At 39.8% G+C, this 26,894-nt stretch overlaps 1 protein-coding gene across 7 annotated transcripts; it reads left to right on the forward strand.

Annotated features, from left to right (window-relative positions):
* Positions 1 to 1,150: 1,150 nt before the first annotated feature.
* LOC120951580 (lachesin) lies at positions 1,151 to 25,851 on the forward strand. Of its 7 annotated transcripts, none has more exons than XM_040370367.2 (13): positions 1,151 to 1,507; positions 2,775 to 2,964; positions 9,613 to 9,970; positions 18,467 to 18,573; positions 19,601 to 19,808; positions 20,532 to 20,693; positions 21,275 to 21,403; positions 21,798 to 21,888; positions 22,776 to 22,859; positions 22,982 to 23,091; positions 23,376 to 23,435; positions 23,872 to 24,069; positions 24,562 to 25,851. In XM_040370367.2, the coding sequence occupies exons 3-13, from the start codon at positions 9,856 to 9,858 to the stop codon at positions 24,672 to 24,674; spliced, it is 1,377 nt and encodes a 458-aa protein (XP_040226301.1). In that variant the 5' UTR covers positions 1,151 to 1,507; positions 2,775 to 2,964; positions 9,613 to 9,855; the 3' UTR covers positions 24,675 to 25,851. The 7 variants fall into 7 exon arrangements, with proteins under 7 accessions (XP_040226301.1, XP_040226302.1, XP_040226308.1 ...); XM_040370368.2 differs by having other exon boundaries at positions 2,785 to 2,964; XM_040370374.2 differs by having other exon boundaries at positions 1,151 to 1,302.
* The last annotated feature ends 1,043 nt before the right edge of the window (positions 25,852 to 26,894 follow it).

A 26,894-nucleotide genomic window follows, 5' to 3' on the forward strand; every position in this document is an offset into this window, starting at 1 on the left:
GACAATCGCAAAAGAAGGACTCTTCCGGGCTCGCTTTTTATTATTTTTCCTTTAAACTTCATCTCGGTTCATCTATCGCTTCGAGAAGAGAACAGCACAGAGCCAGAGCAGAGTAGCAAGGGGATGGTGGTTTTTAAATTGAATCTAAAGCTTTTTAGACGCGTAGAGGAAAGTATTGTGTTTGAGTTTTTATTTTCACGAAGCGCACGAATGCGGATACGGTGATTTGATCACCACAAACTTATTCGATTGCGAAGCACTTAGTTACGGTACCTGGTAAAGCGAGGTGAATGCTTTATTTCAAGAACAGTTTAAAATGATTTGATACACAAATGTCTTAGTTTAACTCCGATATTATGATTTGGTGTGAAGTTACAGTACAAGGAGTTTTGAGTAAACAGAATATGATCGACGTATTTGTTTGTTTATCTTCGATTTGCTCGTGACGTTTAATCATTTTCATATAATGAAAAATAAAACTGGATTGTGTTGAAAACAGTATTTCCTTAGGTGTGGCATACCGAGAAATTTATAACTTATCATTTGCATATTTATTACCTTAAAAATATGTTCAAAAACATTAAATATTGTATTAAATAATTGCAACGCAAGTCTGTGAAAAAATACTACGGCTTCATGTGATCTTTACACCGTTTGCTTGTTGTCGTTATTACAACAATCGTTTATTACTTCATCCATGTTTCCCCTTCATTTGAGTGCCAACACAAACAATGTTCACGAGAAATGAACGAAATTCACTGGTTCAAAGGAAACTGATGCTGAATGCATTCGCCTGTAGGTAAGTGCGCTTGCGTCAAGGATGCTGTGTTCGTGTTTTCTCCTGCACTTCCCCATGCAAATAATAAGCATTGCCAGTGCTCGAGGACCGAGTGGCTTGGTTCTGCCGGCTTGCCGGTTGTTTGAATTCTCCCCGACCCGGCACATCTCCAAGCGTGTAAACTAACGAATCCCACCGATGTTGCGGATTGTGTCCCAAAACATCCGAACAGAGTCCCTGGAGCCGAACTGCATCCGGTTTCGCGTTCGGGCTGCCGAACGGAAGCGATTGGACACTATCTGTCTGCGTTGAAGCCGAACTGTCACAATGATGTTGGTAAATAGCTTTGCTTCGCCAAATTCCTTCAGTCGCCTCGTAACTTTCGCCGCCGCTGGGAATGTTTTTGAAGAGCGCGCACCGACATCGCAGAGGCTGATACGTTCCTCGTGATCGTGGCACGACCTTGTGCATTTAGTAGAACTGTCTCGATGCACACAGATGCAAGTGATGCAGGTGAAAACGTGGTATTTTGGGTGACACTTAAACGTGGATAGTTTACCATTTCATAGCAAAATGCAACACACTACTACACAACGGCTGCGCTCTATTTGCGTGCATCTGCATGGAGAATGAAAGAAGAGTTATAAAAACAGTTGTGCATCTGTGCTTTCGCCTGGATATTTGTGAGTGAGTTTGTCTGTGTATGAGTGTGTGCAAAGAGTGTAGATCGTGAGTATCAAAAATTCCTCCACTACTCTCGCTTTTTGTGCGTACGGATTTTGGATACCATCGCCATCATCATTTGCATTCTTCTTTCGTTCTCGCCATTGCTGCAATCCATCCGTTCTGCTGCTTGATTTGGATGCTTTTGCTATGAGTTGGGATGGCTTCGAACATGGCACACAAAAAGTGCATCCTCATCGCGTACCATCCCGCATCATCGAGCGTGATGCATCGTAGCCCGCGCGCATAAATAGCAGTGACGGTAGTTTACGCTGATGACGCTGTGATTTGTTGCTGCCGTTGCCTTTTAGTCTTTTGTCGGTACATTTGAGCATCTCATTCCCGGTTTCTCTCGTACATTTTTTGTTTATGGCTGCTATTATTTATTTGTACATTTTGCTTTGTTGTATTCTTTTTCATCATTTTTTTATTTAAAATGTTTTGAAGCTTTTGCAACATGTTCTCTTAAATCCAAATATACATTTAGGCTCGAAAGGTGATGGTTGCAAGAGATGCATATGGGGGGAAAGTGATCCATTTGTTCGAAAGTGGATGAAAAATGTTTTGAAACTAAACGGGAGTGAAATTTACCGTGAACCGAAAAGTAATCCTTGTGCAAAGCGTGTGAAGAAGATGAATGATAATATCGAAATAAAAAGATAACACTCACACTCATGTGCTTGTACAGCATTGCACCGGCGAAGTGAAAGTGTCATTGAGAAACCAGCATGCCTACGGTGCAGACTGCGACGGAAGGAAACGGCGAACCGCCAATCATAATTGTTTCCGGATACAAAAAAAAAACTTCGAGGGATATGGTGAAAAATATGGAGAAGCGCTGGGGTGTGGATTGAAAGCTTTTTTTTAATCATTTTGTTTTTATTTCGCTAGTACCATGTTTTTCATCTGTATGTGTGTGTGTGTCTGGGAGTGTGTGCAGAGGGGAAATTAATTACAATCTGGCGAGACTGCAGGATAAGCGTTTGTGTTTGATTTTCAGTAAAATAAAACCATAAAAGCAATGCAAAGAGAAATGCATCGTTTGTGCCAGCGCGTACGGAGGATTCTCGCAAGTGAAGTTTAATTGAACAAAATATTGTTTGCATGAGTGCAGTGTTACGTTTCACCAAAACGATACTTTGGTGTATGGATTTCACTGTAGTTGAAGCAAAACTGCATCGCAATAAAAAGAAAAACAAAACTACACAAATGGGAGAATGTCCGTTATTCAAATTGTGCGCGGGTATTGTGAATGTTTGCTTAATTCCGTTAGCTCTTCCCAGCGATACTTATTGGTGAGTGTGGTTTACTGGATGGGAAAAATTATCACGTAAAGTGTATGAAATTGAAGTGTGAAAGTTTTACTTATTCATCCGATGCAATCGAAATAACACTCTTACTAAAAAGAATGTATACAAGTAAGACATCTGCAATGTAAAACACTTTACATGCGTGCATTTAAGGTATGTTGTAGGGGAAGGGATTTTGAAAATTTAGTTAAGCTTTCATCTTCTAGTTTATCAAAATTAAGTTTATTCTAACAGAAAATAATAAAAAAGTTTATACTTGTGCGCTTTCAATAAATATCGTAGATTAAAGAAATCCAAAACCTTAATCTCAAAAAAGTACTCAAAGTCTGTTGGTTGAACGCGCCGAAATGAGCCGAATCTTTCTTGTACGGTTCATATTCCTCTGGTCGATTCTGTGACAATTAGAGAGTTATGGTTTTTTTCCATTAAAGTAAAGATTCTCTTAGTTAAAAATAGATTTTTAGGTGAGAATTGGGACATTTGTAGGCAACCCGTTAAATCTTAAAGAATCCATGATAATTAAGAATGAAATACTTAAGCCGGTCTCGTGGTACAGTCGTCAACTTGTACGACTTAACAACACGCCCGTCATGGGTTCAAGCTCCAAATGCCGCCATTCGTAGGATTGACTATCCTGCTATGGGGGTAATCCAAAAAGTCACTGAAAGCCAAGCCCGAAAGTGGTACAGGCAGGCCTTGACCGACAACGGTTGTTGAGCCAAAAAGAAAAAGAAGAAGCCTTAAAATAAAAAAAAAAAGATTTAAATTCAGAAATAGAGCCTCAAAAAGTTCTGCTCAAAAAGATTGCTTATTTTAAAATTATTTACTTCATTCCAAATGTTGTCCACAAGATAGTATTGTCGATTGCTTGCACATCGAAATGTATACAAAATGTACGACTACAATCAATTGTTTAACAACCAATCATGATATTTTTGAACATTTTGATCAAAATAAGACAGGCAACATATGAAATTCTTTCCTCTTAAAATTCTCAATGAAGCTCAGAAAGATTATTTATAAAAACACATCAAAATTTTAAGCCTAGCTTGAGAATAGGCCATGACCGAGACAAAGTTCAGTTTAAAATCAATGTTATGAGCTGCTATATATATATATATATATATATATATATATATATATATATATATATATATATATATATATATATATATATATATATGCTAAGACTATTTATGGTCGACATTACTATGTTAACAGAATCATGTTGTAGCAGAATCATTCAAACTTATTTATACACTACAATAAACACCATTTCTAGATTGCAAATTAAAGAGGAAAAATATCACTACTTTATAGAAAATGTCATACTCTGTCACCTGTCTCTTTGTTAAGGAGAATTTGTGCTACTAAAAGTTGTGTCAAAATTTGTTGTTTTTTTATTACCAAATTTATATTTAGTATATGAGTCAGATATGTTTATATAAACCAAAAAGCTCAAAGAAAAGCAATTTTAGTAATTCAATCATGTCACAAGTTGAAATGAATATAACATTGTTATGTTTCTACTTTGTTAAAAAATATATCTAATAAAACAAGATAAAGCCTTCGTTTTTTAAATAGAGCTTTTTGAAGGATTGAAGGATTCTAAAAAGGATAAAAGCATCTGTAGCTCGTTCGACTTATTATTGAGAAATGCTTTGTTTTGTCGAAGCATGCAGTAATATTTGACTTTTGATTAGGGTAGGTAAAGTATTGTGCTTATTCGTGTTGCTCTTGTGCTGAAAAAGAGTTGACTTGCGGCTAAATCACACCTAGAGTAGCATCGTAAATTTCCTTCACTTGATCGAGGTAACACACGTTACGGAGACAATAAACTAATCACGTTTATGTTAAGAAGTGTCAACTTGACTTTAAGAAGTTTTCCACTCTAACATTCATGAAACGTACGTCTATCTCGTTATTCCGAGAAAGAAATTCAGCTGAGCGATATTGAATATCGACGATATTGACGATCACTGAACAGGTCAGCAATTGGTAAAATACGACTCGCGATTTGCTTTCGGTTTCCAGGTGGTTCAAAAAATCATGTAACCTGCACTCATTTTAATTACTTGGATTACCAATTTGGCTCTTTTCTTTGGAACTGTAGTGAAATATTATTAGATTTTTGCCGAACGCTGATCCTGGTATTTTCATTCTATGGTATTCTTTGGCACTGTGCTCGGTCAAGGCCAGCCTGTACCATTAATGACCAAGGCTCTCCAGTGACTTATTGTTCAACCAATCCGTAGCAAGATGGCCAATCCTGCGTACAGAGGCACGGTCCATTCAGGGTTTGAACCTATGACGGGCATGTTGTTAAGTCGTATGAGTTGACGACTGTGTCACGAGACTGGTCTACGAGGTATCTACACTACTTGATCGATAAGTCTTCGCATTTTTGGTTATAAATAGTACCTCATAAACACATTTTACCGGGCTTTACAGGCCTGATTTCTTTAATTATTTGTGTTAATTAACAGCATGCACTTATGGAAGAGTTTTTTCAGTACTCTCAATCAGTTATAAATCTGTTTTATAGCCCGATATATGTCAGCGATCGAAAATAATATGAATTATTCCTTCATTATGAACGATGTTAATTTTTCTCAGTTGTAAAACATGTTTTATAAAATATGATATATTCTTACGATTTTACTTAATTAATAAATAAGTCATTTTTATTCGTAAACATACACAATGCTTTGATCGGGACAAAAAAACGCAGCCATGCTTGGGGCAAAATATATATAACATCTTGTGGTAGAAATTGCAGTGAAAGGAGTAAATGTTTAAAAGGTTTTGTTTGATTTAAAGGAGCAATACAAAATTATCACCTCAATATCTAGACAAGTTCCTATAATGGTTTCAACTATCCGGTATTTTTAAATCTGATACCTACTAAAACAAATACGCTTGGAAACATGAGATTTATTTGAATGTTATAGAATATGTTGAGTGAAACCAATCCATATTTTAAACATAAACTGGCTCATATTTCGCTTATCTGCTTTAGATAAGCAGATTAAGCAATGTTCGAATTTGAATTATCAAAAAAAAAAAAAAACGATTTGAACGATTGGAAGCGATTTGCTTGCGCCCCTTCGTTTTCTGTACAATATGAGTGCGTTGCTAGACAATTAAATAGAATTTGTTTTCACTCGGCTCGACGGTGGGTTGTATATTCAGTTATTAGCGGTGGTAAAAACAAACATTTCCGATTATTGTCCGAATACATTTGGTAGTTTATTGCACCGACAACGAGCGGGTTTAAGCTCCCACGCTCGTAGCGATGCATTTCTACTCCACTGTTTTAGTACGTTCCCTTCCGCTTCCGCCAACACATCATCGCAAAAAGTTACCGGTGGAACAGGGTTCGATAATTTCATATACTTTTGTATGCGGTTTTACTGGGTTGGTTTCTGTTTGAACCGTCGATGATACCGAAGCGGTCCTATATTGCTTTTGCTAGCGTGGAAAGAGGGGATGGAAATTTTATTGTTTTATCTTTCGTCAATTATGGAAATAAATGTAAATAAAGGTTGAGCAGAACTAGTAGCAGCAATGTTGCTGAATGCGAAACGGTGCTAGTCTTCCAAGGGTGACGTATCACTGTGAAATACGTTGATCCGCGTAATTGCACCGGAGTCGAAAATCAGAGGTTTTAGATTGCCTTGCGTGGTTGGCAGGCAATAAAAAGGGTCGTATTTAGAGCTGAGAGTGCCAGTGCGAGTGGGTCTCAGCCACGTTGCGTGGTTGTAAGATCGATTTGCAATGAAACCGCAACAATGGCTTCTGTTGGCAGGTGCGTTAGTGGCTGGAATGCTTCTGGTTCACTGATGGTGATGATGATGATGATGCTAGACACAGACGGATGAGATGAAAATGGGTGGTGGGTTTTAAATTGAGGCTTCCTGCCGTCACAGAACGACGTGTTCGATAGATTTCTAGAGATCGAATCAAATTGTAGCGCGCGAAAACAATGTCGAAACAAACACTGCAACATCCGATCCTGCGGTGCGAATAAAAAGAAACGAAGTAACTTTTACACCACCAACACAGCGTATCTGGCAGATTGGTCACGAAGCGTCGAAATCCGGCACAACCGGAATTTGTTACTGGGATAAAATCCTTTTTTACAACACCTCCATGGTTAGCCCGCTGTTTGTTGATTATTTCGTATCGGAGTCTCCCTTTAGCATTGACTCAGTGTCCTCACAGCGATGGATCCAGCGAGGGAACGGTTTGGGAAAAGTGTGCCCCCCGGAATGCCATGCACATGGTATGAATAATTTAAATTTAATGCATCAAATATCGATTTTGAACCCTTCGTACTGTGGGTGAGGATTCTGTGGTTAAGCAAGAGTGGTGATAACAGAAAGGGTTCCTTTGGTTCGATGGCAAAATTCAAGTGAAATCTTCTTTGGTTTCATTTCAAGAACGAATACTAAAGCAAATCGTGTGTGATTGAAAATCATCTTATACGATAGCAAAACATTTTGCAGATGTATCATAATTTATCTTTACGTAGTTTCATTTCTTATGATTATGAAAAACAAAATACGATGCATATTTTATTTTAAAATAAACTTACCTTCATTTTTATGATAGTTTTACCATAATTAATTATGAAATTCATTATTTTCACACTCATGGGCAAAACAAGTGATTAATTTCTTTCCTTATGTTCGAAGCGCTAAAAGCATGTGTGATCAAACGAAGTTTTTATTGCTTTTTCATTCACAGCGTACATCATTTTCCCACCGCAATAAGTTTTCCGATATTATTGCGGTATAATGAAAAATGCTTGGTATTTTTTAATTAGTGTTCACCATGTTGTTTGACGGTTCTGCAGCAGCACATTTGCAGTTTGCATGTTTCGCGGCTCGCGGTGCCACTGTTATGAAAATTCCATCAGCATATAAGTTATAAAACTTTGTGTTAAGGACATGAGACGTAAACCTATGATTGAATTTGCAAAACTGGAATGTTTCTTTTTTTTTGAAAAATATATTTTTTTAATTTATTTAATTTTCATCATTAAAATACGTTCTATAGTCTGTAGAAGAAAACCGTCTGCTGATGCGTTGCTATGGCTGCAATAACATTTTCCTACAACGGAAGCAATCGAATCACAAACTGCACGATACCGGATTCGTCTTAAAGTGATCTGATTAAAAATATCTTTCCATCGATTGAATCGGATTCAAAGGGAAACACCATTTGTGCCGGAAGCCATTTCACGCTTCGTATCAACTCCGGCACTGCGTCACCTCGAGGGAAAACTACAAGCTAAGCTGCTGCGCCACGCCATGCGATTTATGAAATATTCATAAACTCTCCGGCTGGAAATCCTTCGTAAACTGGCACGTACGATACGGTAGAAGCTTTCCGATTTCGCTACCTCGACCGCTACCATCGATCTCTGCTACCCACAGCCGGAAGATATTTAAACTTGCACATTTACATATGTAAGCGAACGAAACCTATGTTCTTCGAATTGTGTTTTCATGTCCCTCGCTGTATTTGGAAAACGAGTAAAATTTACGCTCGTTTTGTTTTAGCAAAACCCCATTTGGAGGAATCGATTTCTGATCGTTCCTTTTTCTTGCAGTAAACGTTTGAAATCGAATTCATTGCCAAAATATTCAGTTAGCAAAGAGATCCAGACAAACATGGACCGATTTAAATGAATATATTTTCCAAGCCATGTTTCTACGTATAGTGATTCCAAAGGATATAAGTTTGATTGCTTTAAGGAGACCTCGGTGAATATTATTTTAACAAATAACAAACACAAACAAATGTTGCAATGAGTTTAACTAAAATAAATATAAACATAATTATTAACACACATGTCGAATTATTAAGCATTTAAATAAAATATTACCTTAACAAGGCCAAACAAGGCCTAATGAAGCCATATTGCTTTTTGTGACTAATTAACGACTTAAAGTGAACAAACTAGAGTCTTGTCAATGATGCGTTTGGACACTTAAATGGACACTGTGACTGATAGTGAAAAGGTCTAATAGACAGATAAAGTCATAATAAGCATGTATAAAGACCCTAAAAAATAGACAAACACTGCAAGCAAAGATACATATTATTAGAGTAATAAAATCATTTAGCCGGTCTCGTAGTACAGTCGTCAACTCGTACGACTTAACAACATGCCCGTTATGGGTTCGATCCCCAAATAGACCGTGCCGCCATACTTAGGATTGACTATCCTGCTATGGGGGGAAATCAATTAGTCACTGAAAGCCAAAGCCCACTAGTGGTACAGGCAGGCCTTGACATACAACGGTTGTTGAGCCAAAGAAGAAGAAGAAGAATAAAATCATATATAAATATTGTCATAGGTACTGGCATACATACAGACTCAAAAAAGACAGTCTTCACTGTACCAATCTTCTTTGTGGGATTTGTGGGAATTTTAAAAAAAAATCAAAAAGATTTAGATGTCCTTCCAAGTACAGAAAAACCAGGAAAACTTACAACTTCTGGAAAATTTGATCATTTTTTGGGATGTTTTTGATCAGGAAAATTTGATCATTTGCCATTGTATTACAATGCATGTTGCCAAGCTAAAAATATATTTAAAGCAATATAATTCACTCTAATTCAGACTTTAAAAAAGTCGTACTTTTGGCTAGAAATCCCTACTTTTTATTAGAATAATTAACACTCGAATTAATACGCGGTAGTGCTTAGTAATGTTGATATGCATAGTGAAATACGCTCCAAATAAAAACTACTATAATTATAACTTTCTGCTTCTCTATTTATTTCCAGAACTTGATACATATCCTGTTAACTTTCTCCAACGACGATATTCGCATTGTTGCTTGATGTGTATAACTATCTCATCAGCAAGAAGATGAAACGCTCCCATAACTTAGTGCATGCAAGAACGTGATCTTTGATCATGGGAGCTGCATAATCAACCGTCAACTTAACCGAGTGCACAGTGCAGATGAGAGTCGATTGCAGAGTGAAAGTTTTGTGCATGTGACTTAGTGACAAATCAAACCCAAAATGTTAATCCTACAGACAGTTAAGCTAATACTACTAGCCCTCAAGCTACTACCGAAGCGATTCACGCACAGGAATGTACTGTTTATGATATACTTGGTCACACTCGTCACACATGGTAAGTTCTAACAGCTGTGGTAAAATGTAATTCCCTTTTTTTCGACTGCCATGACTGGTTCACCGTAACTCCAAAGCATTAGTTTAATGAATGTGAAAAGCCTTCGTTTACTGACCCGTGACCCGAGAAATCTTCCGTAGCATCGTTTCCCGTTCAATGGGAACGTTGTGCTAAGCTCAATTATTCTGATACCATAATGAATTCGGCGTTCTTGAAACCATCTGTTGAAATTCTGTCTTGCCTTGAAGCGTAACCGGTCGCTGGTAAAAGTTTGTCCGAAATTTTGATTCGGTCCAAGCACAATCTTTGCGCCGAATGATCTCAAAGTCCAGCATCATTTAGCATGGCAGACAAGCGTCAAATGAAACTTTGAGAGAGATAGATTTAATTAGATTCGTTTCTTCTGTTGCTCCCGTTATCCACTGGTCGTCTACTGGATAGCATCATCTGCAACACCACCATCATTGCTTTTGAGACTGTCATCATTATGGTCAGGTTTGGCACAGGCACAGTTTTTGTAGTTGATTTTATTGCTCCTTAATATGAAACTATTCGGAAATACAGTATGACCTCACAGGTTGAGATACAATTGTGTACCAACTAGTGAGTTCGCACTCGATAGTTGGGTTGTTTGGCAGACGGTGAATGTAATGAATAAAAATGGGCACAGACAAATTTTATTCTTTAAACTTAGGGGTAAAAATAAAATTCATCGCAGCTTTGCTTAACATGACTACCATGGTGGACACGAGTACCATAGTGTTTCTTTATGTCTAAGAAATCTTGTTGGTTCGTTACAACCCAAACAATTAGTGAACAACCCAACTAAAAGGTTATACTATAGTTGTTAATAATACATTATTTTGAATCTAAACTAATTTGCTATTGCTTCTCTCTATCTAGTGTAATGAATATAATTAAAAAACAAATGGAATCACATAATTAAACAGTACAACTACAGGACACAATGTTACTAGTTGTCAAAATACAAAAAACCCTACATATAAACTTTACGTGTGAATAATCCTTAAAAACCTTACGTGTGAATACATTGGTTTATCAACTTAATTGTGGTGCAAACTAATGTACTCATTAGCAAGACGGGAAAACACAATGCAAAAAACACTCGCTGAGCGACAAAAGTGTGAATCTTGAAAAGCACATATAAAAAAGAGAATGACGATCATACAGGGAATGGACGTTGGGGTGAGGTTTCTATGAATTACCACTTTTCCGCTTTACGAAACAAAAGCATGCAGAACGTGCAAAACCGAAGCAATTCCCGTTGAAGAATGGTAACATTTATTCATCCTAACGAACCGGGCCCGTTCACTGGCCAACGAGCAGGACATACGGCACATTTGCTACGAACCATTTCGTGATGTTTCATTCGAATGTAGCGAATGGCCATGCGGGGTGCTCGAAAGGGGTGAAAGTGGTGAAAATGGCGTGGGAAGACGACACTTACGTTCGCCTACAAGGGTTAAAACGAGGCACCACCAAAAACAGGCCGTTGCACACACACAAATACACACAAACACACTGAGGCAATGGCACCACACATACACAAGTAAACGTTGGGAGATAGATAGTGGAAAATATATGAATTCTGGTCGAATGCAAATGCAGAGAACATAATTTATCTTCACCAGAGTTGGGAAGGTGAAATATGTTTGCCGGAGGACACCAAAACCAAAACCTTGTGCCACTTGTTGTCAGAACGCAGGTAACACCGTTCTACCGTTCGTACCAGAGGCAGCACCAAGATAAACGATTAAATCGTTCAAAGGTGCCTCAGATGTCTAGGTCTAGGCCGAACGATGGCCAAACGAAACTCGGAACCTTTTGGTGCGGATGCACCGATCCACGACCACCCTCGATCTATCTGCCTATCTATCGCTCCATCATCGTCATCTTGAAGCGAGCATACACGTGCATTGGTGAGGTGAAAATTTAAAGGTAAACAGGCTTCCGTCGTTGCCTTACCTTCGTTGTCACGGGATGGTTTCACTAGCGACAAGAAAATGTGGCCTCGCTCTGTACGTTGGTTCGCTGTATCGGTATGTCGTTGGCAGTGTGCCGAACTGTGCCGCTGTGTCGTGAGGGCAGATCCAAGGGCCTATATGTGGTGAGAGTGGTGGACTGTTCTGGAAAACCTGTTTGCTATCACCGCCACAATGATGAGGAGAATATTTAGTATGTACATAAATGCAGAACATCGGTACCGGCATCGACCGTATGTACTGACGCTAACCGTTGCACAGAGCAGGCCGTACTGCCGTCTGGAACTTCATGTGATGTAGCTGCTGCGTTGATTGCAGAATCACTTTTGTCGCCGAGGAGCACCATCTTGCTTCAACCTTCTCCATGGGTTTTTGGCAAACAACCGGCAACCGCGAAACCGTTCACTTTCCCACTTTGGGACTGAGGTTTGGCGTGTCGAACGATTCGAAAAATTATCACCTCCGTCTCGACTTGGCAGCTACCGGCAGCGAACTCTCTTGCCCTTCCGAACAGCTTCGAACAGAAGGACAGTACTGTTGCTGCATAGTCATCTTACCACAGCAGCAGCAGCGTCAGCAGCAACCATGGCTTTTGACAATTATGAAACTTTGGCTCGAGGAGCAGCACGATAAAATTCCCCCGAATCTTCTCTTTTGAAGTGGCTACCGCTTCGTCCAAAACGCGTTTGGCACTTCATTAGCGAGATGGCACTATCGCTGGTGGTGAAAAATGATTCATCCCTCGGAAAACGCAACCGCTGCACGCGTGCGGTGCCTTTCTTCGCGTCCCGTGCGCCGCCAGACGCTCTAGAAGCTAGCCAACGCAGTCAGAAATGATGCTGCCCAGTGAGCAGGCATTTATATATTCATGGTGCTGCTGCTCTTTTGGTGGTGGCTCTGCAATGCCATCATAAATACTGCAGGCGGCTATTACAGGATCGCTAGAGCGCGTGGTGAACGCCTCAATCCGGCTTTTGGGTACCTGTTTTGTTCTTTGATGCTTCTCGGAAAATAATGGAATTTGAAATGCCTGAAAGCTTACTTTTAAATCCAGTGGTATTACTTGTTCAATAAAAGAGGAGCATATACATATTTTTTTTGCTATGGAACCTATTCAGCTACCGAACAGCACTCGACTGTATGCGAGATTCTCATGAAATATGAATTAAAGAATTAAGTTTTATGGAATCATTCATTCCTACGTCGGAATGTCCTCCTATGTTAGGTTTTATTTATCGGTTGGACGCAAAATGTTACTAAGTTGTACGTATAGTTTTGATGTTTCTGTAAAAATAATATGCTCTAAAGTGCATAATAAAGTTTCATGAAGCAATACCGTTAACAGATTGAATTTGATAACATTTCCATTGTGCTGTTCAAGCTTCAAATATTGATTTGATTCATCGCTTTGATTCAGTTACTTGTTAATGAACATATTCTTTAAAATGCTAATGTAATGATTAGTTAATCAGTCAATTTTCAATGATATAAAAAAATATTAATACAAAAATAAGTCAGAATAAAATGGATGTACCATTTGTTCCTCAAACTATCGTAATTACTTCATTATGTTTTTTACTTTGTTGGCAACACTCGCTGTACGCTACTATTCAGCGGCCATACTCAAAATACTCCACCTATACCTTTAAATTCCCTACAAATGCTAGTAGAAGCGATTGAGCATAATAATACTCCAATAATTTACACTTAAACAGCTTGCACATTCGAACCGTTCGCATCAAATTTTAAACGACAAAGAGATTTATGTTTCGCAGATTTGATTAGATCTATCAATTTGAATGCCAATTAGTGCACGACGTTCGCTTTGTGGAATCAAACCGTTGAGGCGGACGATTGGAAAAGAAGAGAACCAAGATATTCAATTTCATTTCCCATTTGCTTGGTCTGACGACCGCTAAAGGGTTACGATGGGAATCGGATAGATGTCTTTAAATGGCAGCTGATTGATGTATGAATTAATTTTGTTGTAATAAAAACCAGGAAGCTGTACCAGGAAGGGTGTCTAATTATAACCGTCGATGACAGTAGTTTGTAAATTAATAAGTGAAATATGATCAGACTTTAAAAAAACAGAATCTTAACATAAGTTGATTGCAAGCTGCCTTAACGCTCCCATAAGCTAATAGGAACCAACCGAACTGACAGCTGATTTGCCACAATAACAATAGCGCTCAGCACTCTCACTTCTAGCCTTCGCAGTCATTTATCTGCCATTCGTTTTTATTTTTATTTTGCTTTACCAAATATCTTTCGAGAACCGTTTGTTTACCCACCACAATGACACACTTCAAACACAACAAGGCAAAGCGAGAAATAACAATTGTGAGTTGCAGTTTGCTGTTTCTGTTCCCTTTTGTTGCTCCCACGGGTGCCTTGCCACAGTCAGTCCCTTGTTGCATCGCCAAGAAATGCAGTCATTGTTCTTAAGTTTCAGCCACTCACAAACAAACTACAAGAGCGATATCTGTTTGGCAGCAGCTACAAGAGCAGCGCGTGAAGATAAACGAGCACCAGACTGTACCGCGAAAAACACGGGCGGCAAATGTTTGCTTTCCGTTTCCTTGCGAAGCGCGTTCCGCCCAAAGACTGGCGCACAAAAGGACCATCCACTGGCAAACGCTCGTTTAGCAGCGCAAAAGAGTCCTCGTCCCTCGGGAAAGAATGCAAAAGTACCATTGACCTAAACATAAAACAGTGACGCTCTATGCGGGAGGTATTCGTTTGCTAATAAGACATTTTTCACCGAACACAGACGGGAGCAGTTTCTGTGCAAATGGTTTCGAAGCAGCTTTTTGCTTGCAAAGAATCAATGACACAAAGGGACTCGTCACACAAAGAGCATCATCATTGGTTCTTGTTAGGCTTCGTGCTTTTTTCTCATCTACAAAAGCGCGTTTATGTAGTTTTCAGCCCACTTTAGAAAGGCTTATCCAGTTGGGCGAAGCAGCACTGCAGCCGGCCAGAAATTGTTGCACATGGCATGGGAAATATCGATCTCTGGAGCAGCAGCAATCGGACCCGTTTCACCGAGGTTACGGTCTTAACATTCAATTTAGGTGCGATGGAAGGAGGATACGGGTTGTTTATGCACCGTAAAAGCAATATCAATATTTGGACTTGACTGGCACCCGTGTTGAAGCACGCTTCCTACCGACACCTCCTGCGTGGGCACGTGCTGAACACTTTCCCCGCCGACTAGGCGCCCGGGATCTTATCGGGAGTACATAAATCATACGAGTTTCCATTTTACGAGATGCAATATATTTCCGGCAATCTGACACGTTGTGTGTTGTTTATCGGTGGCATTAGCGAGTGCGAGTAATGCAACATTGCTGTCCAGTAGTCGCTTCCCAGTTTGCAGTGTCTGTCCGTTTCTAATTCGCGAGGATCGTGACCCAGATTGTGTTCGTTTGAAATGCTGCCAGTAAATAATCGATTACTTCTGCACTGGCGTAGGAATTGGAGGGATCATAGTATTTGGAGCAAACCTGAAGCAGTTCTTTTTTGTCCAATTTTGAAACATTGTAAGTCTAATAGAACGACGTTGAAGCGAAAAGCGCGCTCTCCAACGAAAGTCTTTAACGAAATGCACTGATTCCGTTGCGTACGACGCAGCGATGGTTTTGGCGGTTTTCTTTAAAGCCTCTCAGAGCGCTTGCTTTATCTTCTCGCCCATAAATAATAGGCCGACGATCCGAAACCCAACCGTACTGTGCACATCCTTTGATAATCATTTAAATGTGTAATCCGTGTGTGACATGGTCGCGCTCGTCGCAGTACAACACGCTTACCACCGGGGTGCGCCAATAATGCATGATGCTCACGTACGTCCCATAAAGAGCAGCTGTTACCGTTTTCGCTTTCCAGCGAAGATCTGCCTCTCACTGAACGGTTAAGTCGTTCGTACCTTAGCGTTTGGTTGAACTTCGCAAAGGAAAGAAAAACGGAAAATATGCAACGATATGTGAGATAATGCGAGAACTGGTTGTTTGGCGTGGGAGTGCCGGATGTCGGGTGGGACTATTATGATGTTTTCAGAAAAGGTTAAATGCTTGGATGAAATTTGCCTAAAATACCCGACACGGTGAAAGGAGCTGTGAAAGTTGAGCGATATATCAAGTTACCGCTTTTTGCTTCCCAGTTGTTGCGTAGTCGTGGAACAAAAGTTAGTTTCTGTTCTTGAAATTGGAATCTCCACATTGATCAAATGCGTTCTATTAATGTGTGGTGAAATTGGTTCAACTTTAGCTCAAAATTATACATAGTAGGTGGAAATCTTTAATGGAAGTGATTGCAACGAGCTGTTGTTTGTACATGGAGCGTTTTAAATATTAACCAAATTAACTATATCTATTCTTCAGTCACAATGTGGTAGATACAAGTGCACAAATTGGAGCAATTAGTGTTCTAAGCTACCGTAAGTCTTAAGAAAGCGAACCGTTTTTGATTACCCCAACGCTTCTAGAGACAGTTGGATAAATAGTAAATAAGGCAGCTATAATTAAAAAACCATCTCGTTGCTGCACTTTCTCTCAGAGGATTATTCAGAGTTCTATAGAAAGCTTGTGGGTGAGATTTGTTTTTGCCTGTGCCTGTGCAACAATGGTAAACAGATAAACCGCCTACCTTATTGCAAGGAAGTGCAATAAATTTCAAATCATCCGTAAATGATTCAGCTGGAACAAACAAATGCGCCGTTGCTTCTGCCAAGGCTTTCGGTGCAGTTGGGTGCGTGTATTGTGCCAATGTAGCCTAGTATTGGTTGTTCCTTTGTTTGGAAGGGATTTGGGGAGATAAATTCCACCGGGAGGAGCTATCACAATGCTTAAGATTTGCTCCTACAAAATGTATGATGAGGCTTAGTTTAATGTTTTTGAAGATCACAGTTCAGCTGGCAGTAAAACAATTCGATTCGATATAGAGAACGCTGCAAGCATTCGGAAAAGTGTTTGAAGGATTTGAACATAAACAGTATTTTTTCCGTCGTTTAATTTAATAACCATTGAACTTTTGTTTAAATTCTACAAAGAATTTGCTCATTTTGTTTCAATCTATGCTACAAACCGACAGTGGGAAAGGGACTGAAAATGTAAATTTTGAAACAGCACGAATATGTCTCGAGGCGAAGGTTGGATAACGGTTTCGATTTTGTTAGCAGTCAGTTGCAGGCAGACAAAATGTAGACAAAATATAAAATAAAGTACAAGAAACCCCCTGCCGTTACTCCCATAGACAGACAGCGTGCTGTACAGTAAGGCGGTATAATGACACGATTGTCCCGGTGTGTGATGGAAAACGAACCCGAAATGTGTCACATCGCTCTTGTGTCACAAAGCGGTCGGACAGGAGCGGAATAAACGGATGGAATTATCCTGCACCATCATCGGGTTCGTTTTCCGTTGCAGCATGGATAAACGAAAGGATTGTTTGTTTCATACTGTTGTTCGAAATGTGGCTCCATTCCGAGGATACTGTCTGTTGAATTTGTTGTTGCTGTTGTTGTTGTTGTTGCCTACGCTGATGTCTAGCGCAACTGAACTGAAGGGTTTTCCTGGGAGATAAATGGACGGGACACTTCGCTATGGCTCGGTCAGACCCCCCGATGCCGCTTGCAATTTCGAATGCAACTAACGAACTCGCACGAAAGCTCTCCCCCCAAACATCGGGCGTTTTTATCCCGTACTGTTGAGGATGAGCGTTTGTAATGCTGTCTGGTCTGCCCGCTGGTGACGACGCTTAGAAGTGTTTGAAATAATAACAGCAAAAAATTACTTTAAATAAATCATCCTCAAAACAGTTGCATAAGTTCGTCCGTCAACCGGTCAAGTGTCGGTGTGTGTATGTGTTTGCATATGATAGTGCAGGATCCATGCACCATAGTGGCAAACAAACGTAGTAAACGTCTGAACTCAGCACAATTTGAGCCAAGCATCTCGGTGGGCGCTGTTGGTTTTCCATATCCAAACATCGTTCGTCGAGCTCTTGAGGCGTTGGGAAAGACACATTTTACCCCCATTGCCATACAGCTCGTTGCTCATCCAAAATGGTAACAATTTTTATTCGTTTTATAGCAAACGGTAGCCGGCGCACCATCTGCCAGATGGGTAATCTTTTATCGGTGTACCCTTCGGTGCATGGCGGCAGAAAGGTTCATTCAAGGTTCGAAGAAAGCGCACCGTGACGCAGCTGAAAGGAGATGTAACAAACTGCCAGTGCTGGGCAAGGGTGTTTACAACTCTTTTGTATTCCGTTTTGCAAAATGCCTTCACTGTTTCATAAAGATATCGATTGGCCCTCAGGGCCCGTTTGGCAGAGCTGAAATAATTTGGAAACGATCGGTGACCTTTGTTGATATGTTATTTTGCCGTTATCCTTTCGGAACGGATTGTTTCGTGGGTAAGGCGGGTTTTTTTGTTCTTCTGTTTGCACTCTGTTTCTTGCTAATGCTTTTTTTCTTTTCTTTGCTCCGCAGTGATGATGGATGAGCCAAGATTTGCTCAACCCATTCCGAATGTTACCGTTGCCGTGGGACGCGATGCTAACCTGCCCTGTGTAGTGGAACATTTGGGCACATATAAGGTAAGTTTATTGAGGTGAAAACCGTGCAACTGTGAAGTGGGATGATTATTTATAAACAATTCGAAGCGTAAAGCTTGAAACTTGACACGTTCTGTTTGCATGTAGTTGGAATTGAATTTATTCATCCAAGGTTATAAAACATAGAAGTTTGTTTGGTCTTACTAAGTCAAATTCACGTATTAGATAATATTGATCACAAAAAATAGTGAACATAATATTGTATTTTATAACTGAAAAATTTATTAAATAAATCAACAAAAAAAATAATGTTACGGAATTTGCAGTTGTCGAATTAGTCCGAAGTTGAACTAAATCTCTTCATGAATTTCACCTTTTGTATAGGTTCTATTTTTGTATAGGTAACCATATAACTAAAACGCAATTCTTGTTTGTATCACTATCACTATCACTATCACATCAATAGGGCTACATACAACAACCCATTTATTGGTGGATACATTCCAAAAAGCACATTAACTTATTTTTACTAGAAATGACCTTGCTACGAAGGGTCATCTGGATGAGAATCTTGGTTTTGTAGAAAACGGTCAAATAGATGGCCGAATAGAATTACCACAATTTATCCAGAACATTATAAAAATCACAATAAATAAATCCAACCATTAAGTGTAGAAAGTGCATAAAGATTTATGTTAATAAAAATTTAAAATATATAACTAATGCTGCTTTACATTTACCTTGTAAGCTAATCCTAATAATCCTAATGGAATAAGTTACGTTTATTCATACCTACAATATTTGTTTTAATAACAAAAGCAAGCAATGCAGTAAATTATATTTTTATTTTAGTTTTTTTTAAAGCCACAAATTATCTTATCCAGTCGAGTAAAAACAATATAGGTACATTGCTTTCGTGTTACTACGCACATAGTTCCAAATCCCAATACAATGAATGCTTTTCAATTTCATTACAAATGTTTTAAAACCATGGGATTAAAAACTGTTTAACAATTTCGAAGCATAGGCAGATTGCTCTCAATGCTATTTTAATCTATTCACTCAACAGGTTGCGTGGATACACATCGATCGGCAGATGATTTTGACGATACACCGACATGTTATCTCGCGCATCCCGCGGTACAGCGTAACGTACGATAATTCCAACACATGGCTTCTTCACGTTAGCCAGGCCCAGCAGGACGATCGGGGCTATTACATGTGCCAAGTGAACACAAATCCCATGATTAGCCAAGTCGGATATCTGCAAGTAGTCGGTAAGTGTGCCAGAATTTACCCGCATCGCCATATCGGCAGGCCGTTCGGCAAGCTCACAACATTCATAATCTAATCCAATTGGCTTCCGATCGGACGAGTTTCAATGGCGAAAACTTTATCGTATCGTATTTCAGTTCGGCTGTATGGCTTTTGACGTTCCGTTTTAACGCTGCACGCTGTTTGAGAGATCCTTACTCGTTGTGTGCCTTTGAGGCAATGTGTCGATTACATGTTTGCTTGGTGGGATGGGAGTACAAACGCGGCGCAGAACGTTCCGTTCAGTGTACGTTCGGATCGGGGTAAAATTGCACCGTACATCTTGTTTTCGATCAAGTTGAAGTGCACTTTCACCTAGCGTGCCACTTTTTGATGCATTGCTGGGATGCTATGGCAAAGCATGTTTGGAAGAAGCATATCGATAAAAACCAATCGGGCAGAGGAGATGTTCTACAAAGTTTGTAGTACATGCGTCGTACTACATTAGATGATATTGAATAAGATGCCAACATTTTTGGCTCCAATGAAGCGTTTTTTGTGTTATCAAACATAAAACATAAAAACAGTTTTTCATTTTTAACTACAAATGATAAACAATAGTCGATTTATTTTTTATATTGATGCGAAGCTATCGAAGCGAACAAAATAACATCCCTATAAAAATTTAAAAAGCTGTGATACATTATGAAGTAATTTTTCTCTTATACCGTATTCCGTTCCAACAGTGCCTCCAAACATTTTGGACATCGAAAGCACTCCCTCGTCAGTGGCCGTAAGAGAAAATCAAAATATCAACATGACATGTCGTGCCGATGGTTTCCCCACGCCCAAGATCATCTGGCGACGCGAAGACGGCCAAAGCATTACCGTCGAGCGGAAGAAGAAAGGTAAGGGAAGAACGCGACGGTAGCAGCTTGGGGATGAAAGTGTCTGTCGGTTGCAGCCATTTACCTCTAAGCAGCTTATCTGCCGTACGGAGATAACATCAAACGCAGCGCCGGGGGACCAAGATAAATGGGGTTTTGATTGTTTTTACAAGCAGTATTTGACGGAATGACCTTAATCGAAAGCTAACGGAGCCAACGGTTATGTGGCGGGTGAATCGTTTCAGCGTTGCGATCGATTCGATGCACTCTAATCGATTCGGAATCTGACGGGAATCCTTCATCTCCGCTGAATGGAATGCTTGACGGATAGTTTACGCGCGATTGGGTCCGTTTACAAGATCGGAGGCGGACCGATTTTCAGATGGGCTAGGAATTATCTTACATTCAAAGGCCCGTTGTCGTTCATCGGACTGTATGCGCATTATGTTTAGGTGAAGAAGCTGCAAACATGCTCAGCATTTCATTCCCATCGTTCTTTGTTCCATGTGCAATGTACGGTACACGCGCTAATCTCCAAATAACTTAATTTCTCGTCCCTTACTTACGCATCGTATGCTGGCTCGGTCACCACAACCTTCCAGTGATGGTGTACGACGGTGAGGTTCTACATCTGACGAAAGTAAGCCGCAACGAAATGGGTGCTTATCTCTGCATCGCCACTAATGGTGTGCCACCGTCGGTGTCTAAGCGGATTATCCTTGATGTGGAGTGTAAGTATGCTTTTATTTATTCATAAGTGTATTAGCAAATTAAATTCATACGCTAAACTTAGGCCATACCGACAGTACCGAAAAGTTTGTGAGGTTTTCCGGACGTCCTATTTGGTATCTTTCATGAACTGTTAGCTGTATGATGTGTGGGTGTGTAAGAGAGAGAGAGAGCATCTACCATTATCTACCGGACGATGTAGAATGCTGCGGAATGTAAATGGTTCCGATTAATGTGCGCTTAGCTGCGGTCTGGAAAATTGTATTAACTTTTCACGCGACTTATGTCGTATATGCTATATTGTAAAGCCTTATACATCGCTGAATATGCCACGATTATTATTTGATAGTGGACATTTATTATCAACATATTTTTAATATTAAATATTTTTTTCAGTTTCACCGATGATCTGGGTGCCAAATCAATTGGTGGGAGCTCCACTCTCGACTGATGTTACCATTGACTGTCACACCGAAGCTCATCCGAGGTAGGTTTCGTGTTGACAAAAAAGGGTGTCATGTTTTGTATTATTTATGAAAATTAATTAAATGACAACAGTTTATATCTTGGCAATGGATGATTAGATACAAATGTATAGATAGAATGGAAAGAGGAATACCTGTTGCGAATTGTTTATTGATTAGCATAACATATATACATTCGCTACGCAGTATTCACTAGAACATTATCATGAGAGTTACAGTTAACATGAAATTTGTACACACATTTTACATTCATTTTATTTAATTTTTTTTTCGGGATTTTCAATATTTTTCAGTTTGGATTAAGTTTGGCAGTGATTTTAGATAACTGTGAGATAATCGTATTTGCGAACATATAATGAGAAATTTCATTTACTTAGGAATAATTAGATTCCATATCAATAAACCAATAAAATCTAAAAGCTTCTTACGGTAACTGCTCTCTTAATAACAAATGTCATGAGATGTCCATCTCAAAAGCAATTGTTTTCCTTTTATTTTAATTTTCATTTTGAATTTAAAATTTCAAGTGCTGTAAAATGGTGGTAATAGGGAGGACGGCTTTTTAAGAGATATGAACCCAATTAATGGAAATACTTAACTAAATTCCTAATTTTTAGATATAGATCGACAGCGAAACCAATAATTTACTGCAACGATCTCAACCAACTTAAAAAATGGTGTTTTATTTTGTTTATCTAGTGTATAAACACACAAAATGTCTTAAACAACTTTGGCTCTTCCATTTGTTTCCCTTTCTAGCCAGATATATGTGAATTATACGGGTTTTGAAGCGCATTGGCTTAAAAATAATTAACGTTCACTACCAACTTACATTGTAATCGACTGATCAGCTCGCTGTAATAATTATGATACACATGCTTACTTACAGAGCTATCATCTACTGGGTTTACAACTCGGTCATGGTGCTTCCGAGTAAAAAGTACATCATTGACTACAACGAAAACTCCTACCGGTACGTATTGCAGATTTCCTCGGTGCCTTTTTGCCACCGGCAGGTGTTATAATGAGATAATCGGCAGCACATAATCGTTCCCATCATATCGTATCGCTCCATTTCCCCTCTCTTCTTCCCAGAGCGCACATGAAGCTAACGATCAAAGGCTTATCGATGGGTGATTTCGGCAATTATCGGTGCATATCCAAGAACTCGCTCGGTGAAACGGAGGGTTCCATTCGCGTTTACGGTAAGTGTAGTAAGTGCCCCAGTGGGCGGTAGGGCTTTTAATTGCGTTCCTTGCGAATGGCTTTCATTGGCAATCGGTAAGAGTTTAACAGGTAATTTTGAACGTTCCTCCAGCGTCGTTCTAAAGCGGTCAAATTGTTTAGAATCCCTTGTATCAGAAAGGTTCATCAGTCGCGCTATGTTGCCCACCCTGCCCACTGTGCACTTTGCCAGCGGTTTGCTTAATATTTATTGTTCTGTATTTAACATCCGATCCCTATCTTTGTGCCTTGCGTTCTTTTCCAGAAATCCCACTTCCATCAACACCATCGAAGCAAATTACTCACGTGATGGAGCCGAAAGAGAGTAAGTAGATTGAATTAAGTGCTTGGCGGTAGTTTGGATAAGTTCCAGACCAATACCGCACGCTCGGCATGCAGCCCTCTCTTTGACATGCAGCATGCCCGAGCATTGCCACTCTGTTGACTCTGTGTCGAAGTACATACCCATTTTTTTGTACACCCCTTTTTGTGTTGATTTTGTTTCGTGTATTTTTTCGACACACCAGTCTCCAATGCCGATGAAAGTGTCGTGGTGGGGTGTATGTGTGTGAGTGTTTTTTTTCACGATTGGTTTTGTTTGTCGAAACAAACTCCAGGTTTTTGCCAGCACCTCGGGTGTATTCATTTGTGCGATAACTTCGGCGCACTTTGTGCTTGCGGTGTGTCGGGTTTTTTTTTTTCATTTCCTTTTGCGCTCCTACTCATTTTCTCGCTCTTCTCTCCACGCAAACCAACTGCAGCGATCCCAGCCGTGGTGTCACGTAATGAAACCATTAAGGTCGCCAGCCAACCTGAGGTCCTGTTTCCGATGAAGAACGACGAAGGCTACGCTCAACGCTCACCGAACGGGATCCCTTTCGAGCGCAAGGGATCGCTTGCCATCGGGCAAAGTTTCTCCTACACCGACATGCCACCGAAAGAGTTCGGTGTATCTAATGGTAAAGTGTTTGTTGACTTGACGCTTGTGGGAACCCAACACAGCGTAGCTGGTTTTCCAATCTTTTCTTATGTGTTTTTGTTGTTCTTGTTGCCCGCCTCGCTCGTCCCGTTTCGCGCTAAAGCATTTTCTTTACCTTTTTGTTTTCGCTCTGAGTGTCTTGCGATCATTTAATTTTTTCCACTCATTCTTTGCTCCTCTTTTACACCCTGTGGCGAGGATTGCGTTTGTTTTTGTACCATCTATGCGAGAGTTTGGAGTGGTTGGTTTTTTGTTTTGGTTCGTTCTTCCATCTTGGTTTATTGGTTTTTATATTTTTATATTTTTCTGTTTTTTTAAGTACTTTAAACTCATTTCCCGCTACCCTTGCCCTGAGCACATAGGATATGCATAAGGAGTTAGCCTTTCGTAAAAGCAGCTCGAGTCGAGTTTAGCACGGCCCTACCTTTCACTAATGCCAGCGATTCCTTTTGATGCATTCCATCGATTGCAGATGCTCGCAGTAGCTTCGGAGTGTTCTCGCTGCTATCGCTGACGACGAGTGTGGTGCAATCGACACTGATAGTTCTGTGCCATCAGCATTGCGAGAGCTGGCTGTTACTGTAATTTGCAATTCATCGAGTGCAAGAAGACGAGTAATGAAAGAGAGAGAGAGAGTCGGAAGAGCTGCAATTCTTTCGCTTCCATTCAGCCAGAAGCTGTGACAGTTCCGTGAGGCGGACGACACATCTGCAGCACGAACACGGTCCCAGTCGGTGGTGCGGTCGCGCATATCATATGTTCGTTGCTCATATCACTCCCCTGCCATGGAGATACATATCCTTTCCTTGTGGGACTGATGGGATAATAAACACGATGGTCACGTAAGGCTAAGCGCAATCCTGTAACATAAATTAAATTTCACCATGTTCTGCTTAACGGATAATGGACGCAGCTGAAATAAACAATAAGTAGGTTACCAATCATGCTCTTGTGTTCGATTTCGATTATTTCGTTGCGCTCCCTCATCAGCATAAGCTTTCGGAAATTGTTATATATAAACAAAACAAACTCTATTAATCAGCTTTAAAAAAGAGACTGTACATTGTTTGTTCAGTGATTGCGCCCTGTTTCTTGGTTCATGCTTTCTAATATGTTTTGTAAACTATGTCTAGCAGCTTAGTTATCGCATTTTTTTCCTAACACAAAACACTGTTCTAAACTAGGAAAGATTGTAGCAGGACGTTGTATAATAGCAAAATGGCTTAGCTCTTTGTCGAGTTCGTTAACTATAGTATGGTCAGTTGGAAGTGAATAAACAAATGGCTAGCGTAAGGATGATTTATCCTTTATTGGCAATTAAGAAACGCAAACGTTTTACAGATAAAAGTTGCAAAATGAATCAGTTAAAAGATGTAAAATGGGATAGCACGAGCACGGAATAAAGCAAAATGCAAACGCATAGTGTGTACATATTTTAGCCCAACTTAAGCTGTGCAAGAGACCATGGTTTGGAACGTGAAATAGGACCATGAGAACGAGGGGGTTGAAACAGAATAAACAAAAAAAATACCATTAGCAAAACCATTTACGAACGATCGAGCGAGACTAAAGCACCGTGTAATTATCAGCTGCATAGGCGAGCATATTGTTAGGTTATTTGTTATGTTAATATTTCGGTCAACAATTTAGCTCAAGCACTAGCCAGCGGTGGATGGTAGGGCGGCTGGTAGCATACTCATGATTGCGAAACGACATGATTGCAAATACTTAGAAATATATTTGAAATAATAAAAAAGATTAAGGTTTGGCTGGTGCATTTTTTTACCCATGACTGCCCATGTGTATGTTGAGCAATGATGTTAAAACTTTACTTTAAATGTAACTGATTGACGCTAAAGGTAAGTGATTGTTCCTACAATAACACTTCGAATTATTTTTTCTAATCGAATATAAAGCAAAATAAGCATATTCAGTACTTTGTAAACGATGTGCTACAAAGGGACGGAGAGATTTTAGTGCAAAAATAAGAATGGAAAGGAAATCTTTATCATATCCCCACAAAGAATAATGCACCGAGTTGGAAAATTGAATGAAATGGAAGCTTTCGAGCGTCCGCGGCGCACAAAGGTCGTAACGATGACGAAGAAACAGGTGCAAAGTGAAACGAGTTTTTCAAGGTTCGTTTCAATTCAAGTGAAAGTTTTCCCCTACCGGCGTCAGAACTAATCGCAATCCACCCTACCGCGCCTGTGACGGAGGAAACTGTACGAGGCGACGAATAAAAGTGTCTTGTTTTTGCCTGATTTGCCTCTTCGTTTTTCCTTTCCCTATAGCAAAGCATCGCAAATCGAATAGGTATCGTTGGAGGTTGGAGAAAGCATCGGTAGAAAGCATTTCCATGTCGTTTTTCTTCGAACGGGCTTCACTGAACGGGGAGCACTGCTCGAAAGACACGCGCCGCCATTCGTGATGCAAAGTTTAAAGTTTTCTTCACGGTTCGATGCAACCCGATTCAAAACCGAGTGAATGCACTTTAATTTGATTCGATATTGATTACACTGTGATGATGACGGTAATGATGACGATGCTGACGATGATATTGCATGCTTATAAATTGCTATAAATATTGATGGTACTGGGGAACCTCACTGTGGTGTCTGTGGAAATCAATTAAAACCTTGGTTGATGTTTAAAGTTTAATTTTTCAACCTTTAACTTTTCCTACGAAAAGGAACTTATCGGTAGCACAAAAAAGGTGAAGAACTATTCTTTTGGAAAAATCTTCCTTTCTATCTCACTTTCCAGAAGGTGGTAATATGATTCTTCGCCAGTAAACTCCAAATT

The sequence above is a fragment of the Anopheles coluzzii genome, chromosome 2, assembly GCF_943734685.1.
Source record: "Anopheles coluzzii chromosome 2, AcolN3, whole genome shotgun sequence".
Lineage (NCBI taxonomy): Eukaryota > Metazoa > Arthropoda > Insecta > Diptera > Culicidae > Anopheles > Anopheles coluzzii.

Excerpts from the sequence above, each read along its gene's own strand:
- LOC120951580 (XM_040370367.2), top strand. The coding sequence starts at position 9,856 with ATGTTAATCCTACAGACAGTTAAGCTAATACTACTAGCCCTCAAGCTA. Across the intron at positions 9,971-18,466 it reads GGTCACACTCGTCACACATG|TGATGATGGATGAGCCAAGA; the intron begins GTAAGTTCTAAC and ends TTTGCTCCGCAG. Across the intron at positions 22,860-22,981 it reads TACAACGAAAACTCCTACCG|AGCGCACATGAAGCTAACGA; the intron begins GTACGTATTGCA and ends TCTTCTTCCCAG.